Below are 25677 nucleotides of genomic sequence, written 5' to 3' on the forward strand. Positions count from 1 at the left end.
TTTTTTTTATTTGTTAATTTCTTATATTTTGGTTCACATTAGTTCACTTTTTGTTAAGTAGTTTAATCACACTGTTCACCCAGAGGGCAATAGAATTTTTTTTAATTAAAATATTTTGTCTTATGAGCTGCTATTCTATTTTCGTTAGTTCAAATAAAATATGAATAACAGTCTTGACGCATCGCTGTCAGTGATATTTTGTTATACATATACAGTTAAATATTTTGGGAGTGTTGAGCCATTTCATGACAGCGACACAATGTCGCCAAGTTAGGTAAAATAGCCTACAAAACCATTTTCAATCCCTAACGGAAATCACGATACATAAAATACATAACTACATAATAAATATAGAATGGTGATAACCCAAGTGGCCTAGTTTTCCTTAACATAGTCCTCAGTTTAAACAAAGTTTTTTTTTCTTTGTCAATTAAAAAACTGCAGCATTTAACAAAGTGGAATCCGGCAAAACACAAGAAAGGAACATTTTAAGAGACGCAATTGATAATCTTGGTGTCATCCAGGGAATAGCAGAAAAATAAAGAGAATATGCATGGGTAGCACAATGAAATAATGCATTAACAAGGACTTCTAACATTTATTACAAAAGACGTGCCTGAAATTATTCATGAATAAAGGTAGGAATTGTAAGTCATCGTGAAAATTTGACACGGGATTATACAAATATACAATATAGACTGACTTATATTGGGCTATTACGAATCCCATATAGAAATTCATCAGATTAAAACAAACCATCATTTTAACAATTACTACACAACTTTTTCCACGTATATTATATCATTACTTTACATCGAGGTCCGATCGTGTGCCGTAGAAAATCATCATCTGAGTTTGTACAGCTCTCATACTGCAGATTAATGTCGTGACCGCGCGTCGCTGGATCAGGTCACTGGGCTGCGCATTGCTCGTTCACAGTGACGTGAAGCATGATGGGAGGTGACACTACTGCGCATGCTCTATGGGCCCAATATGCGGAAGTAACCCGGAAGCCTGAGAACTTTTTCGGCGTATGCGCTGGGTGAGCAACTTCCATAGAAATGAATGGGCCGCCATTTTCAGTCCGTTATCCAGTTCTTATAATACATCCATGCATAAACCCCGTGGGCCCCTGGGCTTCAGCCCAGGTAAGCCCGTGCAATAAGGCGGCCTTGTACTTGACTAATAGGTGTTCCTGGATAATTTCTCTTTCGTCTCTCTCAGATGTGAATGTGAGCCTGTTCTTCCAGCAGATGGCGCTGTTTTATTTAACCCTCCCACTTTGCCAAAGGTTGGCTGGCTTTATATTTGATGGCAGATGACTCAAGAGGCAGAACTTAGGAAAGAAAAGTGCGCTAAATATAGAACAACAGGCTTCAATCTAACGCCATTTCTGTAGCCATCAGTGTTCGTAGGATGGATCCTCATGACCAAAGATACACCACAGACCTGGTGGACCCCAGCGGAAACCACATGAATCAGACCCCTTCAGGTGCGACTGGAAGCGCTGACGGAAAAACACCTGACGGCAGAAACCAACAAGCGGCAGACAGACAGCCGCGATGGTAAATAACCGTTTAACGGAAGTTAGCCGAAATAAAAGCAGCTTTTCAAGCAGAAATACGTTTACCTCTTTAAATGTTGGTGCTGTCTTACACCAGCTAAGTTAAAATTACTTTAGGTGTGTCGGTGCATGTTTGTTTATCAGCAGCTCACTTTCACTTTCCTTTCTCCGGATTGGAAACAGAAACGCTGCGTTCACTGTTCATCGTAAATCTCTATTTTTGACAATAGAAAGTCTGATACTTTCATTCACGTACTCTAAAACAAGTTTTATTTACACAAATTACATTCCCTCGATCAAGACTTAAAAAATACTTTAAAAAAATGTTTAAGATCTTCTTACTTAAAGAAAAACTTTTCTGTTTGAAAGTGTAGCCGGTACAGGCTACAGGCTTGTTCAGACTCCTTTACCTTCTAAGTAACAGTAATAACAACAAAGACAACAACAACAACAATAATAGTATTAATACTACTACTACTACTACTACTACTAATAGAAAAAATAAACCTTTACAAACATATTAGTTAAGTTTAGTTATGCCCCATTAAAAACTGGAGTTGAGAAATAATAAATAAATTGTAAAAAGTCCTTTTAAGGCACTGCGATGGACTTGCGACCTGTCCAGGGTGTACCCTGCCTCTTGCCTGTTCATTGCTTGGATACACTCCAGCTTTATCGACCCTGAATTAGACTTAGAAATACAGAAAATTAATTAATTAATTTTAAGGCACCGATAGCTACATTAGCTGCGTGGTAATTCCCATCTCACTTGAAAGCAGCATCATAAATTGTGGAAATCATAAATGAGCACAGAAGTGTGGAACCACCAGGACTTTCCGTAGAGCTGAATTGAGCCATTGGGGGAGACAGGCCCTTGTCAGGGAGGTGATCTAGAATCTGGTGGTTATTCATACAGAGCTGCTGCGTTGCTCTCTGTGGAGAGTGAACTTTCCAGAACTACCACCATCTCTTCTATACTCCACCAGTCAGGCCTGTATACTCCTCACCTAACCCTAACCTGACCAGTGCTATCCCTACAGTGAAGCATGGTGGTTGTAGCATCATGCTGTGGGGTTGTTTTTCAGCAGTATGACCTGGGAGATTAGTCAGGATTAAACAGAAGATGAATGTAGAAATGTGCAGAAACATCCTTGATGAAAATCTCTGCCGGAGAGAGTCCAGACTGGGGCATAGGGTTAATCTTCCAGCAGGACTATGACTCAAAGCATTTCTCAGGTCCTGTATCATGTCTTTGTTGCATTTGTTCACATTTCTTCAGGACCTTTGCTTTTATTTCAGAGATACAATGAAAGTCTTTGTGACAGGCTGCTAGTGACAAAGAGCTTTAAGATTTATGTGAGAATATAATTTATTTTTAAAACTAAACATGTGGCTCATTCAACCCAGTAGGTTAAGTGTTACAACTCCTGTTCAGCCTTTGTCTAACTACAGGACTATAGCCAGATTTTACAGTGTACACATCCCAGCTAATCATCCCGGCTCTGTCTGTTCCAGTGCAGGTGGATACACTATGATCCCACCAAATGAATCTCGCCGAAGCCAGATAAAAACGAGTAAGTATCCAGTTGATTCTGTTTTAATCTCCATGCATGTTTGAAGTTTGTTTTCAGACCAGTGGTGTTATTGTTGCTTCAGTGGCTCAGAAAGAAGAGGAGGAACTTAAGAGGTGGAGAGAGACACACCGACCTCCCGCTGTGCACCTGAATCCAGAGAGGCTGGGTAAACCAAGACACGGCAATGCTTTCTATCACATTTTATTTTTCTTTCTTTCACATTCAAATGCCTATCACCACATGTGTCCTGCCTTTTTTTTTAACTCTGTTAATTCATCCAGGGGGTAACGTGACATTAGCTGAAGCCAGACAGAAGCAGTTTGTGGATTCACGCAGCACCAAGCTGCAAAAGAAGGTAAATTACCTTCAGCAACGTCATGTTCATCCAGTTACTTTCCTGCAATACAATGAACAAAAATACATCATTATGAAATAGAAATTGTGATGCAGCAAAATACGAAGAATGTTTTTTAAGATGCTGTTTATGAAAACACATATTTGCAGAAAAGTTGTTTGCATGCTGGCTTGAACTAACAAATTTGAATCATTGCTTAAAGCTGAAAAAGGAGGAGATGGACAAGAAGAAGAGGCAAGAAGAGGAGGAGGAGCTGCAGAGCATGAAGGCCAGACAGAGAGAGAAGGTACAACCAAGATAAAAAAAAAAGTGTTACAATATTTTCTTTTTTTATTTACAATGTAAAAAGAAGTCCACCTGTCAAACCTTAAAAATATAAAAGAAATCATTTAAATCAAAAACACTTCAGTTGTTCAGAAACAGATGACATGATGGTTGGCTGCATGTTGTTCCTCCGTTGCACTGCTTCAGTATGAGAAGATGATGTTTTAATCTGTAGTGTTGTGGTTTTTGTATTCGTGTTGTGACTTTGTATTACTGTGAGACTTCAGGGCCACCATAGGTCAGGATTACTACACACATTTGGAAATATACACGTACGTACATTTAAATTAACTTGTAGATAACTTGTACATATTTATTACAAATTTGAATATATGTTTTATATTGTTCAATATAAAATATAACCAATTAAAATATGCATCCATCCATCCATCCATCCATCCATCCATCCATCCATCCATCCATCCATCCAGCCATCCATCCATTATCTGACTGCTTTGTCCCATTAAGGGTCATGGGCCAGCTGGACCCTAACCCAGCATTTAGCACGTGAGAACAAGGCAGAGTAGACCCTGGACTGGTCACCACTCCATCGCAGATAAAATAAATAAAAATAAAAGAGGGTTTTAAATAAAATAATAAAATTATGTAAATGTTTGAGACAAAATATTATTGAAACGGCACAATTTTTTCTCTATAAATTTCAGCTTGTTTATGTTTTCTAAAAGGATAATTCATTAAATGTAGATATCTTGGGAATGTACTTTTTCATACTAAAACAAAGGGAATATGTGCAGTTCATTATTTATAGGCTATTATGCGGTTATTCTACAGGTTCAGCGCGCTGGACAGCAGATTACACTACATGTGGTCCCTGAATTAAAAATGTGAATTGACACCCCTAAATAAGGGGGTACTTAGCTGAAAAATATTCCACAGGGGTTACATGTTGAAAAAGGTTTGAGAGCCACTTCTTTAGACTGCAAAAACAAGACTGCAACACAGCCATAGAAAACACAAACAAATAGACCACCAGTCTGACTGCAATGCAATGAAAAGCACCACAGCTGAACACAGTGGAGCTGGACATGTGCAGAGATGTGACTGAGGGACAACAAAAGACAGATTTCTATTTTTTTAAATGAAACCTGTTTTGTGAAGGAGCTCCTGCAGTGAGTACAATCCTGTTTATCCTGTAGATGTCAGCAGAGACAAGCGTCCGTCTGAGCTGGAGACGGAAAGCATTCGCTCTCACACTCAGTATTACAGGCATGAGAACTATCTAACTGATGGGTTTGTGGGTTTCCAGCTGATTAAAAGGCAGCTCCTCATTCAGACATGTTCTCTTCCACGTCTGGGTCACACGGTGGGTAAATAACTCCTTTGGTCATGGACAGAGGTGATTAATCCAGACGTCCAAACAGACCTTTTCTCATTGCGCCATAAGACTGCGCCGATAATCCAGCAAAATAAACATGTGTATGTGAAACATTTTCTTCTCAGACCGTAGACGTGATTGAACAAGATGCCTGCAAACACCTGCCTCAGGTTCAGGAATCCATCATCCGCACTTATCAACCACCCTTCATCCTTTGTTGGGCAGGCTTATTTTGTTTTACTGTAAATACCCAGTCAGAGAGGTTTATGGTACCTATTTCAGAAGTTGTTGGGATGGTGTGGAAAATACAAATAAAAATGCAATGACTTTAAATTCATTGCAGACAGAAGAAAGCAAACATATTTAATGTTTTGCTTCATTTTAGTTTTTATTATGCATCAACTGTTTGTTTCTATCCTGCAACACATTTAAAGAAAAAGTGGGATGGAATTTCCAACCGGTGATGAGACTAAAAAAGGCTGCGTGTTTTAAACATGATGTCAGCAGATGACTGTGATCTTGACCAAAAAGCAGCGTCCATAAAGTTTGAGTGTTTGAGGATTGAAGATGGACAGAAAATCACTAAATGAGTGAGAAAATCATTGAACAGTTTAAAAACACAGTTCCTCAAAGAAATTTGGAAGAGATTAGCATATTTCTCCCTTTACATGGTAGAATATCAAGAAACCATTCAATCAATCTGGAGGAATATCAGTGTGTAAAGACAAGAAAACAAGATTAAGCTCAGATCTCTAACAGCACTGCGTTAACCCGTAAAATTCAAAACTTTTGCTGTTGTTTTCCAAATAAAAACTGCATGTAGAAGCTGAAGCTCTTAATCCCAGTCAACATGCAGATGTTGTCATGATCACGGTTTGTGTTCCTGGTTTGCCGTCACATTCTGGAGTTTTGTGTTCATGGTCACGTTTAGTTGTGTGTTGCTCTTGGTTTCTGCTCGTTATTTCGCCTGGTCTGATTAGTCCCTCAGTGTATTTATACCCCTTGGTTTTCAGTTTCCTTTGTCTGATTCTTGTGGTTTTTCCTTGTTGTATGTTTCCGGTATTTCCTGAGTTTGGAATTAAATCCCTTGTTCCTGCATTCCATTTGCCTCCTTCCTCTGAGTTCTGCATTTTGGGTCCTCGCCTCTGCCGCACTGTGGCAGACATGATGTTTTTAGGACAGCTGTAATTGTCAGATTCTGAGTCTAAAATGATGTAAAATGAACGAATCAATAGATATAGCAGCATAAAGGCCGGCCAGAAGAAGAAAGCAGAATTTATTACTAACAGAACCTTGTATAAATAACACACAGGCGCTTGGGTGCGTCAGCTAAGTGGAGTTTTAAGGGTTAATAAGTTTAATAATAAACATTACAATGCAAAAACAGAAGCCACGTGTTAACTTGGTCCAGAGTTTCAGAGGCGGTGTCCACTTCTCTGAACTCAGAGGGAGGGATGGCCCATCACACGGTGGAAACCTGGACTGTGGTCAGACCAGTCAGTATTTCAGATACTTATTTCAAGAAGTGGATCAGTGTCCAGTGGTTGGATCTGTGATGGTATGGAGTTGGTTCGGGATTCTGCAGTATTAATGCACAAAAGATTTTATAGCAACACTTGCTCCCTTCCAAACCACATCATTTCCAGGGATGTGCATGACGTTTTCAACAATACCATGAAGAACCACATTCTGGGTACTGGACTGGCCTGCCAGCAGTCCTTATCTGTCCCCAGAAGAGAACAATGGAGAATTTAGAATAACCAGAACCCTGCAGTGTTGGACACCTGAACTGAAGAGGTTTGGAGGATGAATGGGACAAAACTCTTGAAACTCGTCATCCCTTGTCGTCAAGATTAGAACATATTGGAAAAAGTAATGAATGTGTATAAATACATTTAGAATTTGACAAGGAAAAAAAATACTTCTTGTGTCAAATAAATTGAAGAGTGATTTTCTTTAAAATTTAGGTTTAATTTAAATAAATTTTATATAGACTTAAGTGTTTTTTTAACCCTCAAAATATGTTGAATTTTTGTGAGAATAAGAGGAATCTTTAACTACTGTATGAAATTCAGAGAATGACAATGTTTTTTTTTGGAGGGGGGGTTCCATGTACAACTTTATGTAAAACATTTTATGGTATATAACCTACCCACCACAAGCTCTCATAGATGAAGGGCAGATATTGTAGAATTACTGCTTCTTGAAAGATTGAAAGTGGTTTTCATGTTGTAAAATCTCTTATTTCCTGTAAGAGAAGCTTGTTGGAGTATTTTATGTGCTGTATTCTACAACAGCAGCAGGTTATATACTGTATCATGTTTTAATGTGTATTTGATGAATGATGTGACTGTAATGTGTTGCAGTCTGAACGTCTACAGGAGAAGAGGCAGCAGGAGGATCAGAAGAGGTCGGCGCAGTTTCAACAGGATCGTAACAGGTCGGTATGGGATCAGGTTCACCTGATCTGTATGAAGAAATAATATCTAAATAATAACAACATAAATAAAGTGTGCAAACATTCCAGCAGTTCTCAGCTCTGACAGATTCTGTGAGACAGAGCAGCAACTTTCAAAAATAAAACTTTGAAGTTGAGGTTATTGCACCCGAAAACCATAAAAGTGAGATCGACCATGTACAAGAAGCATTGAAGAATCAAAACTGATGACAAATGCAGCAGGATCAGGTGCTGACATCTTAGAAAACGAGACGTAGCATCTTCAGACCTGTTAGTAGTATAACTGTTATTACTAATACTGAGTTTAACTGTAACATACCATCCATCCATTATCTGCACCGCTTTGTCCGTTAACGGTCGCGGGGAAGCTGGAGCCTAACCCAGCATTTTAATAAAATACCTGTAACATTCAGCAATAATTTAATAATAAAATGAATGACTAAAAATAATAACATACATATTACAAATAAATGAAGAACTCTGAAGGACTTTCTCTGTGAATCTGATTTACCTGTTACTGTGCTACAAGCTAAACATGTAGATGCAGCAGACAGACTAAAACCTGCATAAATCATCATCCAGCTGTGCATTTGGCATCACTAAAATATCATGTTGAAACAGCTGTATAGTCCCACAGCAGCTACAACAGAATCATGGGGAAACTGCTTCATTTCAGCTTAGCTGGCCTCTAGCTGGAACAAAGGGAATAGACAGAAGAAAAAGCACAACTGAATTAAGGTATAACTACACAAATAATTAAAGCCGCAAGCGGCATCTATCGGGTCCGAGCGGCCTGGACCCCACCACCCAATATCGCCATGACAACAGGTGGTGTAATGCGTTAAGGACCCAACCTGTATGAATCCTGTCAAGTTTGGTGCAGTTCCCATGTATTCCTATGGAGATATGAGCAAACCGTGTCTCATGGCGAGAAGGTCATTTTCCGTCGGTTGCCACGTTAACACGCTTTTTCCTATTAGAAAGGTTTGAGGAACGTTTGGTCCCCAACGTGTCAGGAAGGTTCCCACCAAGTTTGGAGTCAGTCGCACGAATCCCCTCAGACTAGTTTGTTCAAATGTGAGTGAAATCCAAGATGGCGGGCACCCCGTTGCCATGGCAACAGGTGTACGATTGACTTCTTTGCTGCACTTGGGGTGGGACACGTATGAATGCTGTGAAGTTTGGTGCAGATCCCGTGTATTTCTATGGAGATATGATCAACCCGTGTTTCATGGCTAGGAGGCTTTTTCCGTCGGTTGCCACGGTTACAGGCTTTATCCTATTAGAAAGATTTGAATAGCGTTTGTTCCCCAACTTGTCAGGAAGGTTCCCACCAAGTTTGGAGTCGGTCGCCCGAATCCCCTCAGACTAGTTCGTTCAAATGGCAGTGAAATCCAAGATGGTGGCCACCCCGTTGCCATGGCAACAGGTGTTCGATTGACTTGTTTGCTGGACTTGGGGTGTGACACGTATGAATACTGTCAAGTTTGGTGCAGTTCCCATGTATTCCTATGGAGATATGAGCAAACCGTGTCTCATGGCGAGAAGGTCATTTTGCGTTGGTTGCCACGGTAACATGCTTTCTGCTATTAGAGAGATTTGAATAGCGTTTGGTCCCCAACTTGTCAGGAAGCTTCCCACCAAGTTTGAAGTCAGTCGCACAAATCTCCTCAGACTAGTTCGTTCAAATACGATGTGTGTAAAGTGCAAAAAATGGCCAAAAAATGGCCGCACACGCCAAGATGGCGGGCACCCAGTGTCCAATTGACTTTTTTGCTCGACTCGGGGTGTTACACGTGTGTGGCGAGTTTCGTCTTCCTACGTCGAAGTCGACTTCCGGGGCCCCATTCATTTGGGCATTTTCATTTTTTCTAGGTGGCGCTGTTGAGTCACTTTAGCATTGAAGTGTATGCGGATCTTAGAATATTGCAATTTTCGCCGGGCTTGACGTGTGTGCCAAGTTTCACAAGTTTTCATGGGTGTTTAGGGGGTCAAATTAGGCCTCGAAGCGCTTAGGAGGAGAAGTATAATAAACATAGCAGAAACAATAGGGCCCCGCCATACTTTGTATGGCTCGGACCCTAATTAGCATGCTGAGTGAATGATGTGCAGCATGTGTCTCAGAGCTGATCTAACATCTTATAGGATTAGATGTTGATTCAACAGTACAGCGATTGTTAGAAATTCTTTAATCTCACTTCCCTGAACCGAAGGTTCGTTCTGTGAAGAGAGTAAATGTGTGGTCTACAATCATTTAGTCAAGGACACGGAGGGAATTCATATTACAGATCATAAACTGCATACAATATATCATAACTCTTTTCATAGTGTATATATTGGACTGATTTAACACCAAAAATTCTGGTAAGTGGGATATGAGGATTCCTGGAATAACATGTGTAGACACGTAAAACCCAGGCAGTCCAAACATCTGAGATTGCAGCAATGAAAGCTGTTTTTTCTCTTTGCCATTCCACTTTGAATCTACGAAGAGTCCGGGAAGTTCAGGTGTGCTCACCTGATTTCTGTAAGCTGCTGACTTACATGATGCTGACCTCCTCCAGAAGTCATGTGAGGTTGGAAAGTTTGCAGTAAGAAATAAGCAAAGGAAACATTTTTCTTTGAACCTTTTTTGATTTCTTAGAGACAATAATAATAAGAATCAATGTTTTTAACCAACAGTTGTAATAACAGTTAAATGACCAAAACTTGAAACATTACATACCCAAACCAAGTGGTAGAGATGGTTCAGACAGGTTTCCTTCCACAAATTTTTAATAAGATTCATTATAGTGCTTTACCAAACAATAGAAGAGACAGTTAAAACGTTTATTTCATTTATCTAAAGTCCTATAATTAAAACAGCTGAAGAGATTTTAAAATATTATATGAAATGGGAATAATATTTTGGGATTTTGTGGAAACTGTCCAGCTTTACTAGCTGTTTGGTTTTCTGCCGACTCCAGAGTCCACGTTTGTCTGCTTTCCGTGCAAGATGCACTTCATCTTGAACGAGCGTGATTACAGGGGCTGTAAACCAAAGAAAGCAAAACAAAACTGTACTTATGAACTTAAAACGGGAGAAAACTAACAAAAGCAACAAACTGGAACACATTCTGTTGGTTTAATGTGTGCTGGTATCAGAAGACTCACATGATGGAAATTTATGAAATGATTAAATGATGTTAAATTAAATGGAAAAATATTTTATGAATCCCCGAAGGGAAGGGGTAATGTTGATGTTGGATTTTAGGAACTGAACGAGCCACTTAACTCCCACTCCACTCTGTTTCCATTCAGAGCTTGGGCTACCGTGCAAACAGACATTTGGACACTAATTAGCATCAAGAACCTGTAAGTGTATTATTACCATACAAAGCAGCATGCAGCATCTACCACCCACATACCAAAATTTTTCCATTGTGTGCACTTCAGCTATGGAAAGTTTGAACTGATCCCTATTTTAGGGACCTGGATAGTTAGACAGGAGTTTAAATAAATTAAAATCTGCTCCGATCTGCTCAAAATCCTGCATGGGATGTTTTCCTGCTGCAACACACCTGTTACAGATGAAATGGTTCTCCCCAACATATTGTTGACAAGTTTTGCACAACCCTAATAATGACCCATTAATTTAAATCAGGTATGTTGAAGCGGGAAAACTCCTAAAACCTGCAAGACAGGTTCTCAACATCCCTGATTTAGAGCCTAAAAACCAGAGATGAAATCTTAAAATCAGTTCTGTAACAAACAGGAAGCAATCAGCCACTTCCACATGTAAACAACTTTCCTGTGACATCACAGATGCGAGGCAGAGTTAGAAGCACCGTGAAATGTAATTCCAGCAGCTCAGCATTCAAACCACAGAGAAAAATATTTTAATAATTTGTGTTTCAATGGAAAAAAAAAAAAAAAAAAAAAAAAAAAATCATGCAAAACCAGTGCTGGTACAGCTGGATGCTAAGAGTGCAGGGCAGTTCAACTCAGTGCCTCAGCATTCATAGAAAACACTGAAGTAACTCATCAGCGGGTAATAGACAAGTACAAATTCCATCCATTCAAGCATTTTCTATACTACTTATTCCAAGTCAGGGTTGCAGGGTAGTTGAAGCATATGCCAGCAATTACTAGGCAAATGGCAAGGTACATCCTGGAAAGGCCAGCAGTCCCTCACAGGGCACACAGAGACAAACAACCACTTATCTTCACTCCTAGCGAGAATTTAGAGTGACCAATAAACCCAACAAATGAAAAAACATACAACCAAGTCGTCTTTCAGGCGTGTTAAAGTCACACTTACCGTCCACGTTATCAGGTCTTCCTGTTCAACTGCTTCTTAGCACAAACATCTAATCAGTCAATCTGTTATGGATGGACCCCTCGGAGACAAAGATTAACATAACTATTCACAAAGAATCAGAAATGTCATCTTACAAGTGCAGGCAGCAGGAGGACTGGCTGAAGGTCCAAAGGGAGATAACAGGAGAGGCGCAGGGTCCATGCAGGGATGAACGTCAAGGTCCGGCGGGGAAAGACTGTGGTGCTGGGATAGATAAAGGCTGGTGAGGTAATGGGTGGCAGGTGTGACTGGTTGTCTTAATTGAAATGACTGGATCAGACACAGGTGTGGAGGATCAGGGAACTGCAAGTGGAAGAGTGATACAATCACACGGCAGCAACTCAATTATTCAAAACAAACTTTATTTATAAAGCACTTTTCAAACAATAGCAGAGCAGCACAAAGTGCTTTACATAATAAAATTTATACACACACACACACACACACACATATATATATATGTGTGTGTTTGACCTCTGAACTGGATTAAATTAGAAGTCAGGAATCCTAGAAGTGAGGTTAATATGAGATAGACAGTTTGTGTCTGATGCTCACCACCATGAGTTAACTGACATATAAAATCAATGTTGTGCCTCATTAGGGCGGTCAGGCTTTCATATTGGTTGTACGTAGATACTGAAGGGATTTGGAATGTCTGCTGTACAGTGTGTTTGCGGTTTTCATCTGATATTCCCCAGTTACGTATTGGACCACTTTAAATCAATTACCTTGACAGTCTTAATGTTACTGGAATCCATAACTGGCTCTGAAGAAAATTGCCTGTCAAGTAGCATCTCTGGCTTCCATACAAGAAACACAGAAACAGGAGACAGCAGACCAATGTGCGAACCTAAAGGAACAATGAAGATATTTAAAAGATGGGGCTAATGGGGAGAGCGTAACAGATCAGATGCTCCATGGATGGGGACGGCAGTGTCAGGAGGGGACAGACAAACCTGATCAACCTTGTGGGATTGCTTCTCTGAGTCTGGTTATTTCTGTGGGGCGGTTGTCTGAAGATGATCTGTGTTTGTTTATTGCAGGAAGACTGAGAGTTTCCTGCAGAGCATTGAGACGAGAGCCGCAGGTCCATCCAGCAGTGCTGCACACACATCCTCCAGGGTGAGCCGACGACCACACGTGTGTTTTGTTTCTATATATGTGGACACACACGCATTTAGTGTGTGCAACTCAGGGTTGATCACTGACTCTCATTTCTGTGGGGCTGGAGACTGAAAATCTGTGATATTTCACACCAGTAGATCTGGCTTTTTAAAGTGTTTTCTCAACAAATACATTTGGGCGCAGAGTTTTCATCATCTGAGGCCGACAGGGTATTAAGCTCTATCCCCAATAGGCCGGGTGGAGGTGAGAAGCCTGATACCCCTACAATTATCTCCTGGTTTCAGACATAAAGGCCTCTGGTCTTGAGTGTTGTCCATCTGTCGGCCCCTTTCACTCTATGTTTTTTTCTTCTCTTCCTCTGAATGTTGGTTTTCCTGGGAGGGAAGGAGGGGAGTGCTCGCAGAGTTCAAGGGACTTCCCAGAGTTCATGTTGAGCAGAGACATACTTGCACAATGACATGAGCGAGAGGTTTCTGCAGAAGACAGAGTAATGGAACAACCTGTGCTGATAAAAGTACCTGCAGAAAAACCCCAGACCTTCATCAACAAGTCGGTGTCTTGTCAGTTAGTTAGGTCATGTTATTCCTCGGGGTTTTTTCCCCTCATTCACTGTGTTATGTAGCTTTACTTGCTGCTGTGGATTTGCCTGAAAAAAAAAATCTGTCATAATTCAGTTTTTATTCCTCTTTTCTAAATGGCATCACCTTTAAATGCCGCTGCATAATGGCAGCCAAGTTGATGAAGAATTATTCTATTCTACAGCCATTTAGCCGATGCTTTTTTCCAAAGCAACTTAAATCTGAAGGTGGTTAGGCAGTAGCATCAGGAGTCTTGTCTAAGGACCCAACTAGAAGGAGTTAATATTTGTCCCTTGCGGGAGAGGGATGCCTTGCCCACCGCGCTATCCAGCTGCTTTAGGGTTAGAATTAGGAGCTGTTACAGTAAGTACTTACGATAGCTAAACAAACTGAATGTGACAAGAGGTGATGCAACATGTGCAGTGTGAGGAAACCCAAAAATAAGTAATATGATCCTGTAAGTGAGCATTTAATGGGCTCTCTAATTGATGCAAATTTAACTGTTTTGGAAGAAAGAAATAGAAGAAAAGACTTACCAATCCAGTGTAATAAGATTTAAAAGAACGATTTCAGAATTTGTTTAAGACCTGTCAGAAAGCTGACATACTAATTTACCTGGAGGCTGTCACAGACTCACACTTGTACACAGACGTCGTCACATTGGTCCCCGCTTCGTACATCAACAGCGTCGCCATGTTGGTCCTGGCAAGTTATCCATTTTCAATAGGCCTAAATGGAAGAAAAACGCCTGGATCGGGATCTTCTGCAGTTTGGGGCTGATCAAACCGTAACATTGTTAACATGACCGATGAAACCTTTAAAGGACTGCAGGGTTTATTATAACATTTATTACTGTTACAATGGTTTTCACTGGTGCAGTGCATTTCTTCAAAACCTTGTAAGTGGTCATTGTATGTTAGTTTTTGTTGTATGATGTTTTAAAATGACAAGGGGTTTCAAAATATTCTGTAAAATCTACATTCTGTACATTCATTTTTGTTTAATGATATCATAATAAGTATATCTATGTAGCACCGATGTACAACAAATTAGACTTTACTACGATACATAGGGGCACCTTTTCAACCAGAGGTTTACAATATAAATATCTGTTGCGTTAAACAGGAGAAAATAAATCAACCACATGTACTCTTGACTAACTCCATGTTTTATCTTTCCCTTTGACAGAAATTTTCCCCACCCATAATTTATTAAACTTACTTTAATCTCAATAAATACCCTAGTGATTGTCTGTCAGTGATTATTGATTAACAATTATGTTACAGCTTATAACATATTTTTTTTACAAAAAACTAAACATCAAAAAACACAATAAGCTGAAATTTTACAAACCTTTAATATTTAATCCAGATTAAATGAAACAACCGTTCACTCGTATTCATCTACTGAGCTTGTTGCCAGGACCAAGATGGCGGACGTGTTGACGTTACTTTTATTTACTCCATCAAAGGCAGCGGGTCCTGCTGGATGAGCTGCATGCATGTGTGCATCGTTGTCTCTGTGCTGCATTTTTCATATAATAGAAAAGAAGTGTTTTGTCCAATTTTTTAATTTCCTTAATAAATAATTATGAAATAAAAGGTCTAAATGATTTAAATAAATTTTAATTATTATGTCCTAAGTCAATACTTTGGTATATAAAGATAATTTATTAAAATAAAAGAGGATATAAAGAATAAAATATAAGATAATATTGATATATAATATAGACATAATATAGATATATAAGATCATATAAAATATAAGATAATAAAAAAATAAGATATAAATGCTGCTCGAGCTGTTGAAGAAACTTTGGGAATAAAGTTAATGTTATAAGCAAAAGATAAAACCGACACATAAATTATAAACAAAAAAAGAAGAGAAGATTATTTTCATAGATTTCATATTAAATAAAAATAGAGAGAAACAAAGTAAAAGAAAAAATGCATCAAAACAATGTGTTGTTAAATTAAATACAGTAAGTAAATAAATGAATGAATACAAATTATGTTTCATACATGTTAAAGTCTTTTAAAGTTCTTAACTGTCATTTAAATATGATAAAAGTTTAGTTTTGTCTCATAAATCTTCTACCTGCTTTCTATAAATATATTTATCCTCAATTAACCATCTTTATTTATATAACTGCAACCATAAATCTTAAAATATAAATATTTTCTGAAAATTTGGAGTCTTGCAGTGAAGAGGTCAGAGTTATTCTTAGCTCAGAAAACACACTCATTGTAGAGTGTTGACAGCATCTGTCAGAGAGTCACACATGGCGCTAACAGTGTGCACGCTCCTCCACCGTGCACCACCGCCCTGTCCACCTTTCAGTGATGGTACAGGGAGCAGGAAACAGCCTGGTGGTAACAGTGCACACGCAGCTCTCTCAGTGGATGCAGGAAGTGCTTTCCTCTTTGGGCTTTACTCGTTGCAGACTTTCACATCTCAACAGAACCGATGCAAATCTCAAATCTTTCTGTAGGGAAATTAGTGCAGAGAAAGGACGAGACTTGAGGTCAAAGCAAGAAGGAAAAAGAAGAGACGGTTTTCCAGTAATGTGGACGTCTGTTTTATGCTGCAGCACACAGACAGGCTGAGTACATGATGCAGTTTACAGGACAATATTGAGGTTTTAGACAGAAACAAAGGTTCATGTCACCTCCTGACTTTCCCACCTTCTCTTTTTCCACCGCTCCTTTTTTGCCTCTTCTTCCCTCTTCTTCTTTATTTTCTTATCTTGCCTCATTCATCTCTTTTCCTTTTCCTTGTCTGCACCTTCAAATCTTTTGTTTCCTTTTTCTTCTCAGCATCTTTTCATCTCCTCTTATTTCCTTCCCCTGTACCCCACTTTCCCATCTTTTCTTCCTCCGCTCTCCCCTAACTCTCCCAGGCTGCAGCTTTGTCCGATAGACGTCACAGATTAAGAGATGAAAGCTTGCGGCTGCAGAGCAGCAAAAGTCAAACTTCTTGATGTGGTTCTGACCAGCACCCTGGGATCTGTTGTTCTTTCAGTGTTGGCTCCAAAAGACAGACAGATCTCCCCCTTCATATCCTCTGGCTGTGGGTGTGTGTGCATGTTTGGTGTGTGAATGAGTGGGAGATTTGATGCTGAGCTTTGGTGGGAGCAGAGAGCACACACAGGTGGGCTGCATTCCCGCTCCCCCTACTGACCCGTCAGCCGTCTTGGGACTGAAAGCTAAGAGAGAAAAATAAAGGCGTGTTTGTGTGTGAATGTAAGATATTAGACTTTGTTTCCCAGGAGAACGTAGAGTTTTGGCTTTACACTAACAGATAATCTGTTTAAGTGTATGGAGCATAAAATTAGATTTATGATTATCTTTAAAGTAAAATGAATGATTCTGCATAAGAATGTACAGTAATAGTCAGAAGTTTAGGAACCTGCCTGTCCGTATTAGGCAAACAGGTATGTCCAGTCCTCTGCAGTTTTCTGCTGCTGTTTTTTTTTTAAATATATATGTGGCTGGAGTTAGTCATTAAATCCCTGGCCCGTGATACAAGTGGAGATTAAAATAATTTAGTTGTAATGAGTTGTCAAGGGGGACCCTGGAAATTCAGCCACACACAGTGTGTGAGTATTAAACATTATTATTATTAATAATAATAATAATAATAATAATAATAATGTATTATTTTGGCATGTCAAGGGAATAAACATAAACAATCATTTTTACCTTTAATCTTGCATATTTACATTCACATATATATATATTAATATGCATGTTCCCTTTTAAAGCAACACCACAGCTGTTTCCAGCCTTAAAACTCTGCTTCTGATTCTTTTTGAATGCACACTGAAATTCATCATGTACATTCATTTTGCCCTGTCCTGAGGCTGAGATGCTGCACTTTACAGCTTTTTCTTTCGAGGATGGGGCATCATACGACAGCTATTTTTTGCTTTACGGCCCCATGTCACATGCCAGCAAACGGATATCACTTGAACATACAGCCAGGAAACCCAAAAGAACATTATCGGAAGAAGAGAGTAAAATAAGTGAGAAAGTAACAGAGAAAAGTCAAGAGTGAACATAGGACAGACTTTTACTGACTGAAGGGAACACAGAGAAGAGGCAGGATGCAAGATGGATGCTAAAATAGCCTTTGTTAGGTGGAGCCTCAGCAGAAAACCTGCCAAAGTTCAGCAGTGCTGCTTTAAAAATAAGAAAGTCAACTCAACCAGAACCTGAAAGGGCAGCCACTTGCCTCAAATGATTAGGCGCCCTCCTTTGGGGGGATTCCAACCGAGTTCTAGTAGGGTGTATCTAATAAAGTGGCCAGTGAGTGTACATAACCAGTCACATTGTATAAAAAGTTTTCGTGTTTTACAATATGATTTCTGTCTTGTTACATTGTGATAATCTATTGTTTAAATGTGTACAGAGTAAAATAAGTGTCATTCAAGATAATTTGTGTCCATCATGGCTCAGATCCATGCTCAGGCTCCAGGCTCCAATTGTTAGATCCACTCAAGCAACTAGTAATAGTTTGTTGTTTTAATAATAAGAAGAAGGGATATAAAGACTGCTTTACTGGATGCAATTATATTTGTAACCACCAACACACCTCCAAGCCCCCCATAGCGGACATGTTCACCTCTTAAAACTGGTAATCCCTCCTTTTTATACTCCCTCCATAATCTTTGGTTTGACTTTTCTCTTTTGTCAGAGCGAAGATGTGGAGAAACTGTCAAAAAGTTTGAAAGATGTGCAGCTGGAACACAAGAGGTAAAGCACACATTAAAGAAAAAGAAAAAGACAGTTTTAAGGACATCTGATGAAAGAGGAAGAATGTTAAATGGAAATTACACAGGCAAAAAAAAAAAAAAAAAAAAGCTAAGAGAGATTAATCGTTTATTTTGCTCATCTCTTTGGAATCAAACCAGAACAGTCTGGCTGGGTCAGTAAACATTTTACTAGCTTCTCTGTATCATAGTGGGTACACAAGGTTAAAAAGATGTCAAACACTTGGAGCCTGCAGGCATGTCGGAGTATGAAGTCCAACACTGGCAGGTTTTATGAGAAACATCCTTTTTTCCCTGCTTTATTATGACAGGGTGAACGCAGCCTTTCTGGACCGACTCCAGGGCCAAAACAGAGGAAACGAGGAGACAAAAAAGGAAAGCATTCAGGAAGACGAGCGTCCTCGTTTGGTCTCTGATGACTTCAGTAGTTGGACAAAAGCTGGACAAGTGTCCCTGACTCACCTGCAAGCAGGTCCAGAGCAAAGCTGCTCCGCCTGCACAGAGGAAACTGGTGAGCTGATTACGACGTGTGAATGAGCCACAAAGCTACCGTTTCTCACGCTTTTTTAAAAAGTCTGGCTCAACGCTGGTTAACCAACCTAAATCAGACAAGAGTTGCCCACCTCTGCCCTTCTGTGATTGTTTGTTTAGTCTACATTAAATCAAAGGCTTACCGTGCTTCAGAAATGCAGGCAAGAAGTTATGCGTGGTACATAGTGATGCTCCCGGCATTTAAATCCTGCTGATACTTGTAGTTTATGGGAAATGTGTGTGTGTCTATATGTATGAGTAAGAATGCTTTTTCCAGGATAGAGGGAACTTTTCTGGAAGGTAGACTGACTCGGCCTGCAGCCAAGCAGACATGACGAGAGGTACAGTCCCACCCCTCTACTGTATTACTGGATGTGGATTGCCACCTCTTACAACCCAATCTGCAGCGATGGGAAACCGCCTGCTGGGAGCTCATAAACAGACGACAGACATTAATATGCACCTGCACACAAAGACATAGCTCACCGGTGTGGCAGAGGGCAGTAGAACATGCTATACAGAAAAGGAAAGCAACAGGAAAGTAATTCCTACTCATCAAAAATTGTAAACATTGTAATTATTAAATACAACAAACAAATATTTTCTTAAAGTATCTGACCTTGATTTAACCAGTTTCTTTGCTGTTAAGACACAACTCTGCTAGAGTGAATGAGCCACAATGAAAAGGAGAACTGTGGCAAGGTCTTAAAGGTGAAACATTATTTCTTTTATTATTGAGACAGGGGATGCGATCCTGCTTAACAAAATTAAAATAAACTACTAAACAAGTCAAAATCAGCCAGTAAAAAGGAATAAACACAAAGAGCCAAGACGCTATACAAAAAAATAGGAGCAGCACCAACAACTAAGAATGTTAATATATCAACAAATACCAAAAAGCCAATATTAACACTATTTGCACACTAACCATAACCGTTCCTATCCCAACTGCACACTAATTAGACTAATAATAAACTAACAAACACAAAACCAAGTAGTTTTAACACTACTGGAAACCCAAACTGAAGCCTCCAAGATTAACCAAAGAACTACACTATTAAACTATCCTAAGCTGTCAAACAGCATCAATCACAAAGCCAAGCAAGCTCTGGGACGGACTGTTACTGAGCCAACAGTTGCCCCTTGACTGATCGGTTGCAGAAGGCTCTTATTTCCTGGTGGTGGCCAGCAGAAGCAGTGATTGGTCCACCACTTATCCAATGAGGAGGGTGAAAGCAAAGGTGTGACAGCTCCAGCCAATCCCAGCCAGGTGACGGTGAGCAAGCATTTACATGCAGAGCGGGACACAGGTGGCACCAATAAGCCCACAGCCTAACATCTGCTGATTAAAGCTTTAAAAAAGAACTCCTTCCTCTCACATTCGCGGTGATATGGTTAAATATTAACATCATTTAAGATGAAGAGACTGGTGACGAAAATGCATCAGATTCACAATCAAGTGCTTCGTTTTTGGAGTCTTGTTTTCAGGGTCATGATCTTTCCTATGACCACCTAAATAATAAATAATAAACCTCAATTAATCATTAAAGTCAAGAATCCACTTTCTTTCTTTCTTCCTTTCTTTCTTTCTTTCTGTCTTTCTTTCTTTCTGTCTTTCTGTCTTTCTGTCTTTCTTTCTTTCTGTCTTTCTTTCTTTCTGTCTTTCTGTCTTTCTTTCTTTCTGTCTTTCTTTCTTTCTTTCTGTCTTTCTGTCTTTCTGTCTTTCTTTCTTTCTGTCTTTCTGTCTTTCTTTCTTTCTGTCTTTCTTTCTTTCTTTCTTTCTTTCTTTATTTCTGTCTTTCTGTCTTTCTTTCTTTCTTTCTTTCTTTCTTTCTGTCTTTCTGTCTTTCTTTCTTTCTGTCTTTCTTTCTTTCTGTCTTTCTGTCTTTCTTTCTGTCTTTCTTTCTTTTTCTTTCTTTCTTTCTTTCTTTCTTTCTTTCTTTCTTTCTTTCTTTCTTTCTTTCTGTCTTTCTGTCTTTCTTTCTGTCTTTCTGTCTTTCTGTCTGTCTTTCTTTCTTTCTGTCTTTCTGTCTTTCTTTCTGTCTTTCTGTCTTTCTTTCTGTCTTTCTGTCTTTCTTTCTTTCTTTCTGTCTTTCTGTCTGTCTTTCTGTCTTTCTGTCTTTCTTTCTTTCTTTCTTTCTTTCTGTCTTTCTGTCTTTCTTTCTGTCTTTCTGTCCTTCTTTCTGTCTTTCTGTCTTTCTTTCTTCCTTTCTTTCTTTCTTTCTTTCTTTCTTTCTTTCTTTCTTTCTTTCTTTCTTTCTTTCTTTCTTTCAGCACCACACTAATGAAGTGTTCCTGTTTCCTGTTGAAACGTCAGAATTTCAGTTTTCCAGGAAGGAAATTTTAATTTCCTTCAGGCCACATTTCGAGCAAAGAAAACCATCTCCGACCTCAAAGTTCAACAGTGCTGAAAAGTGTAGAACGATTTGTTAATTTACTATTTATTAGCTCAGCTGGCTATTTGGTGTTTAATAAATTATGCCACACGTATAACTTAGCCTATATAACCGTGTACATGTTGCTTTCTACTTTTTTGCCAAAGATATTGATTCTTTAATTTTGGTCGTCTCACTTGGAACAACCGAAAACCACACAGTATATTTGGAAGAGCCAGTTTGACCATATACTGTATATACAAGATGAATGTAGACACTCAGCCTGAGTCATGCAGGCATAAAGTAAAGCTTCAATCACCAAGTGTCAGTTTTTTCCATTAGCCTTTTAAAACCTGAGGTCCCCCTCACTTGAAGTGTCTGTAATAAAACATCTCTGGTTTTGTTCTGCTTCACTTTAACAGAGTCGGTCTTTGCAGAGATAATGTTCACATATTGAACTAAGATCTTTAGAGCTACAGCTGCATCATTCCAAAGGGATATTCATAATCATCCTGAATTTATTTTTGGTTTTTTAGGTAAGCCTGAAACTATTTTATTTGTACTCTGTGTTCCCTGTGTTCCCTTAATTATGACTCCAATAGTAATAAATATACCTTGTGGTTGCAGAAATGTACTCATTTCTTTATGAGTGATATTTCTTAGCACACAGTTAAAATATTGAGTCAAGAACTATTTCCTTCAAGTCTTTTTTTAATGTCACAGCAGTTAATTGGCTACAGATGGTTCAGAAATCAGCTGGCAGACTTTTTAACCAGGAAAGATCACGTTGTTCTTTTAGCCTCTTAGTGTGGGTTTCAGCCTTGTTGACCTTTTAGAACCATGCGAACCTGTGTGAGTGTTGAGATCCTCTGAACTTTCACTTGTTCCGGAGTCTCTGTTTCAGGCCACTAGTGACGCAACATTTGCAGTCAAAGCCCGAAAACTCTGGAACCATCTACCTGAGGAGCTCAAATAACTCCACCTTTTACATCCTGTCTTTTGGGACCTATCCTTCCATTTACACAGAAAATATGCTGCTTGGTATCTTGGAGCACTGGTCATCAAGTCCTCCAGCTAGAGCACAGGAGGCTGATTGAAATGCTAGGTGACCATTATTGCTTATACCAATAGATAAGTTGTACCTTATTCCTACAAAATAAAGAAAAGAAATAGGGCCAAGTAGAAGGGCCCTGCGTTTCCATTTTTTTACTTTACTAGGCAAAGCTGGCCTGATCAGTCTGTTACAAAGCTATAGCATCTGACAAACTAAGTGTGACATTAGTTGGACTTTACAAAAAGAGTTTGTTTATTTACTGACCATCAATTTCTTAAGTAAGAGCGACAAACTGAGGACTCGGTAGTCTTTGAAAGCTAAACTGTAGTAAATATTTAGTGTAAACTTAATCAAGTAGAATCAGTGTTTGGTCCCGGTGGGGCTACAACTCCAGTTTTAGCATCTCAGAAATCCCCTGCATCGTGTCAGATGGATAGAAAATGAACACATTGATCCCAGGTTTCTTGGTATTAACAAATCAAGAATTTTAATGCCAAGAAACATGCACAAAACTCATTTCATCTGGCAGCTTTTTCTACCTCTCTTAGCTGTTCAGAACAGCCATCAGAACACTCGCCACAGCAGGGCGACTTTACTAGACCAGGGTTAAAGCCAGAATACCAAAAAATATTCCAAACATTTAGCCTGCCATTGTGGGTGCAGTTCTGCACGTTGCAATCCCACAACATCCTCAATCCATGACAGGATACATCCGCCAGACCCAGCCTATGTTTTACCAGCATAAAGATCCTGTTTTTCCATTCTGCCATAACCTGTCTGCGACAATCTCCTGCTTGGTTGGATGATGGATAGATGGCTTATTTTCTCATCCTATAACTGGATCAGCTCATGTCGCTTACAACCAACAGGACTCTGATCCTGTCCCTGGAAGGAAGAAATGACAACATGGTCATACAGGAAAGCTTTTAAAGCTGCCAAATAGAAGCAAGACTTCTTCACTGATGCTTTAGAGCAGTTTCTTTATCATAGAACTGAGGAAACATCTTGTTCATGATCTTATGCTGATCCATGAGTGAAAAGTGCACAAACCTGTAAGCATGCTTTTATTAGGAGCTTTGTGAAATAAGCTGGACTCTAAGGATTATTTGTTTTATTTCTCTGTGTTTTCCAGACCCGGATCCTGACTACGACTGGGCCTTGATGAAACTGATGAACAGCTTTCCAGACTGCTCCAAAACCTTCCTGGAGGAAATCCTTTACCAGTGCAATGGGGAATACGAGCAGGCCTACACACTGCTCATCACCACGTTTAGTTGATATATATATATAAAGTATACAGCATAGTAACCAAAAAATAATGACAACTCCTAATTTTACTCCTTTATTTTAGTGCAAAGAAGTACAATATCAAGATGTTCATATTTAATAAATGTTCCTTTTAAAAAATATAGTGTGAACAACATGAAATTTCTTGATAAAAAATCACTTGTCCTCCTGCCTTGGAAATGTTTTATATCTAAAAAATAAAAAGGCAACCTTATGTGGATAAATGAGGAATTGCTCTTATTTTAAAAAAAACTCCAGTTAATGTCTTTTATGTCATTTTCCCACTTACCAAACTCATCCTGCAGGCCAGATTGGACCTGCTAACAGCCCTTTTTTGGCTCCAGAGCCATATGTTTCACACCCCTGCTCTAGATGATAAACCAAATGAAAAGGTATGATCACTGCTCAGGTGTTAAAGGATGCATAGAAGCAGGTTATTTACAGCAGTTTGCTGGACAAAAGTAAAAACTCTGCTGACTCCCATGTACAACAGCATTAAATCGATACCTACAGAGCAATCTGTGTTTCTTGTGATCTGTTTTTCATTATGCTGTTAATCACGGAGTGTTTGGTGTCTTTTATCTGTCTGGATGAGTCACACTGTTTTTTTTTTTTGCTCTGACATGAAGTTGAATTGATGCTCGTTTTCTCGATATTTGGTTGACGGTCATCGCTTCATGACTCATACACTTCAGATCGTGTCTGGTGCTTTTAATTAAATCAGTGTGTGTTTATGAGGGGGGAAAGCTGCTCCAAAATTTAAGATGTTTTTTATTTATTTTAGAATCAAAGTCACAAATGATGCAAGAGAGCAAAAAAGATGGAGATTTGAATTTAGCTACACTTTTATTTGTTATTTGTCGTGTATGTTTCAGAGCTTCATTAATAATTTTTGGTTTCCAGTGGGGCAGTTGGTTTGGAGCTGCTGTTAGGGCTGTAAATGTCAGTTCCAGCACTGCCAAGCTGGACAGCAGAGATGGTTATCACCTGACCGAGAAACCGAGAACAATGGGTGGTGCTGTCCACAAGAGGGGCTAAAAATCCCCTTCTAATTCAGCATGAAGTCATGTTTACTGCTGTCCTCTAACAAATGTTTTCCTCCAGAGATCAACAAGAGACACAACAGTTCAGCACTTAAAAAGTCTAGAAAACTAACAAAGTTAGATGTTAGTGATGCAATGTTTCAGAATTTTAGGTTTAAGAAAATATTAATATCCATAAATTCCACCATTTAAACCAATGCAAATAACATCATTGATTTAATTGAGACTATTAAATGAAAAGTGAAGTCGCATCTTTGGATGGAAATCTTGTAACTGATTCATGTGAAGCTGTCTTGCAAAATAATTAGCAAACTTGAGTAATCTTGTCAAAAAGACATAAGAAGCTTCACATCAAACTACATTTATATGCACAGCAATATTTCAAATGTCAAATATTTTTCAGTTATTCATTTAACTCAAGCAATTTTATGATTGTTGAAGGAAATTTGAACGACATCAAAGTATATTACTATATACTGTTAGCATGATATGCTATGTCATATCATTCTATATTAAACTGCCCGAACCACCCTCTCCAGAATGAGTTTATTTTATTACCTCTTTTGGGAGGACAAAGAGACTTAAAGTGTTGTTTGTCCCTTCTGCTGTTCATCTATTTAACAGAAATGGCCTAAGGTGACAGAGTTGTTCTCTCCATTTGTTTTGAGCTGTGATTTTATTTAACCTATTTTAAGCTCATTTATTGTTTTGGATTGTGTGAATCTCTTTTTGACATATACCACTGGTTCTGATTTTGGTTTTTGATGTTTTTGATGTGATGCCTGTCCTATGTGTGTGTTCTGGCTGCAAAATGAATTTCCCCCTGGAGACAATAAAGGATTTGAATTTGAATTTACATGTACATGTACATACATGTAAAACACTAGAGAAAATAATCCCCAACATTATCCACATTGTGGTATGTCACTGAAATGTATGAATACATTAAAATAATGATCTTTT

The 25677-nt window shown here is 39.0% G+C and overlaps 1 protein-coding gene across 3 annotated transcripts; it reads left to right on the forward strand.

The window, feature by feature from the left end:
- Positions 1–1222: 1222 nt before the first annotated feature.
- On the forward strand, positions 1223–25677 carry epsti1 (epithelial stromal interaction 1). Of its 3 annotated transcripts, none has more exons than XM_042002726.1 (10): positions 1223–1565; positions 3080–3138; positions 3221–3304; positions 3420–3493; positions 3696–3779; positions 7520–7593; positions 12994–13072; positions 18349–18407; positions 18736–18935; positions 19233–20467. In XM_042002726.1, the coding sequence occupies exons 1-10, from the start codon at positions 1417–1419 to the stop codon at positions 19235–19237; spliced, it is 867 nt and encodes a 288-aa protein (XP_041858660.1). In that variant the 5' UTR covers positions 1223–1416; the 3' UTR covers positions 19238–20467. The 3 variants fall into 3 exon arrangements, with proteins under 3 accessions (XP_041858660.1, XP_041858658.1, XP_041858659.1); XM_042002724.1 differs by lacking the exon at positions 19233–20467 and adding an exon at positions 23517–25677 and having other exon boundaries at positions 1232–1565; XM_042002725.1 differs by lacking the exons at positions 1223–1565; positions 19233–20467 and adding exons at positions 2704–2800; positions 23517–25677 and having other exon boundaries at positions 3085–3138.

Source organism: Melanotaenia boesemani, chromosome 12 (genome assembly GCF_017639745.1).
Source record: "Melanotaenia boesemani isolate fMelBoe1 chromosome 12, fMelBoe1.pri, whole genome shotgun sequence".
In the NCBI taxonomy this organism is placed as follows: Eukaryota; Metazoa; Chordata; class Actinopteri; order Atheriniformes; family Melanotaeniidae; genus Melanotaenia; species Melanotaenia boesemani.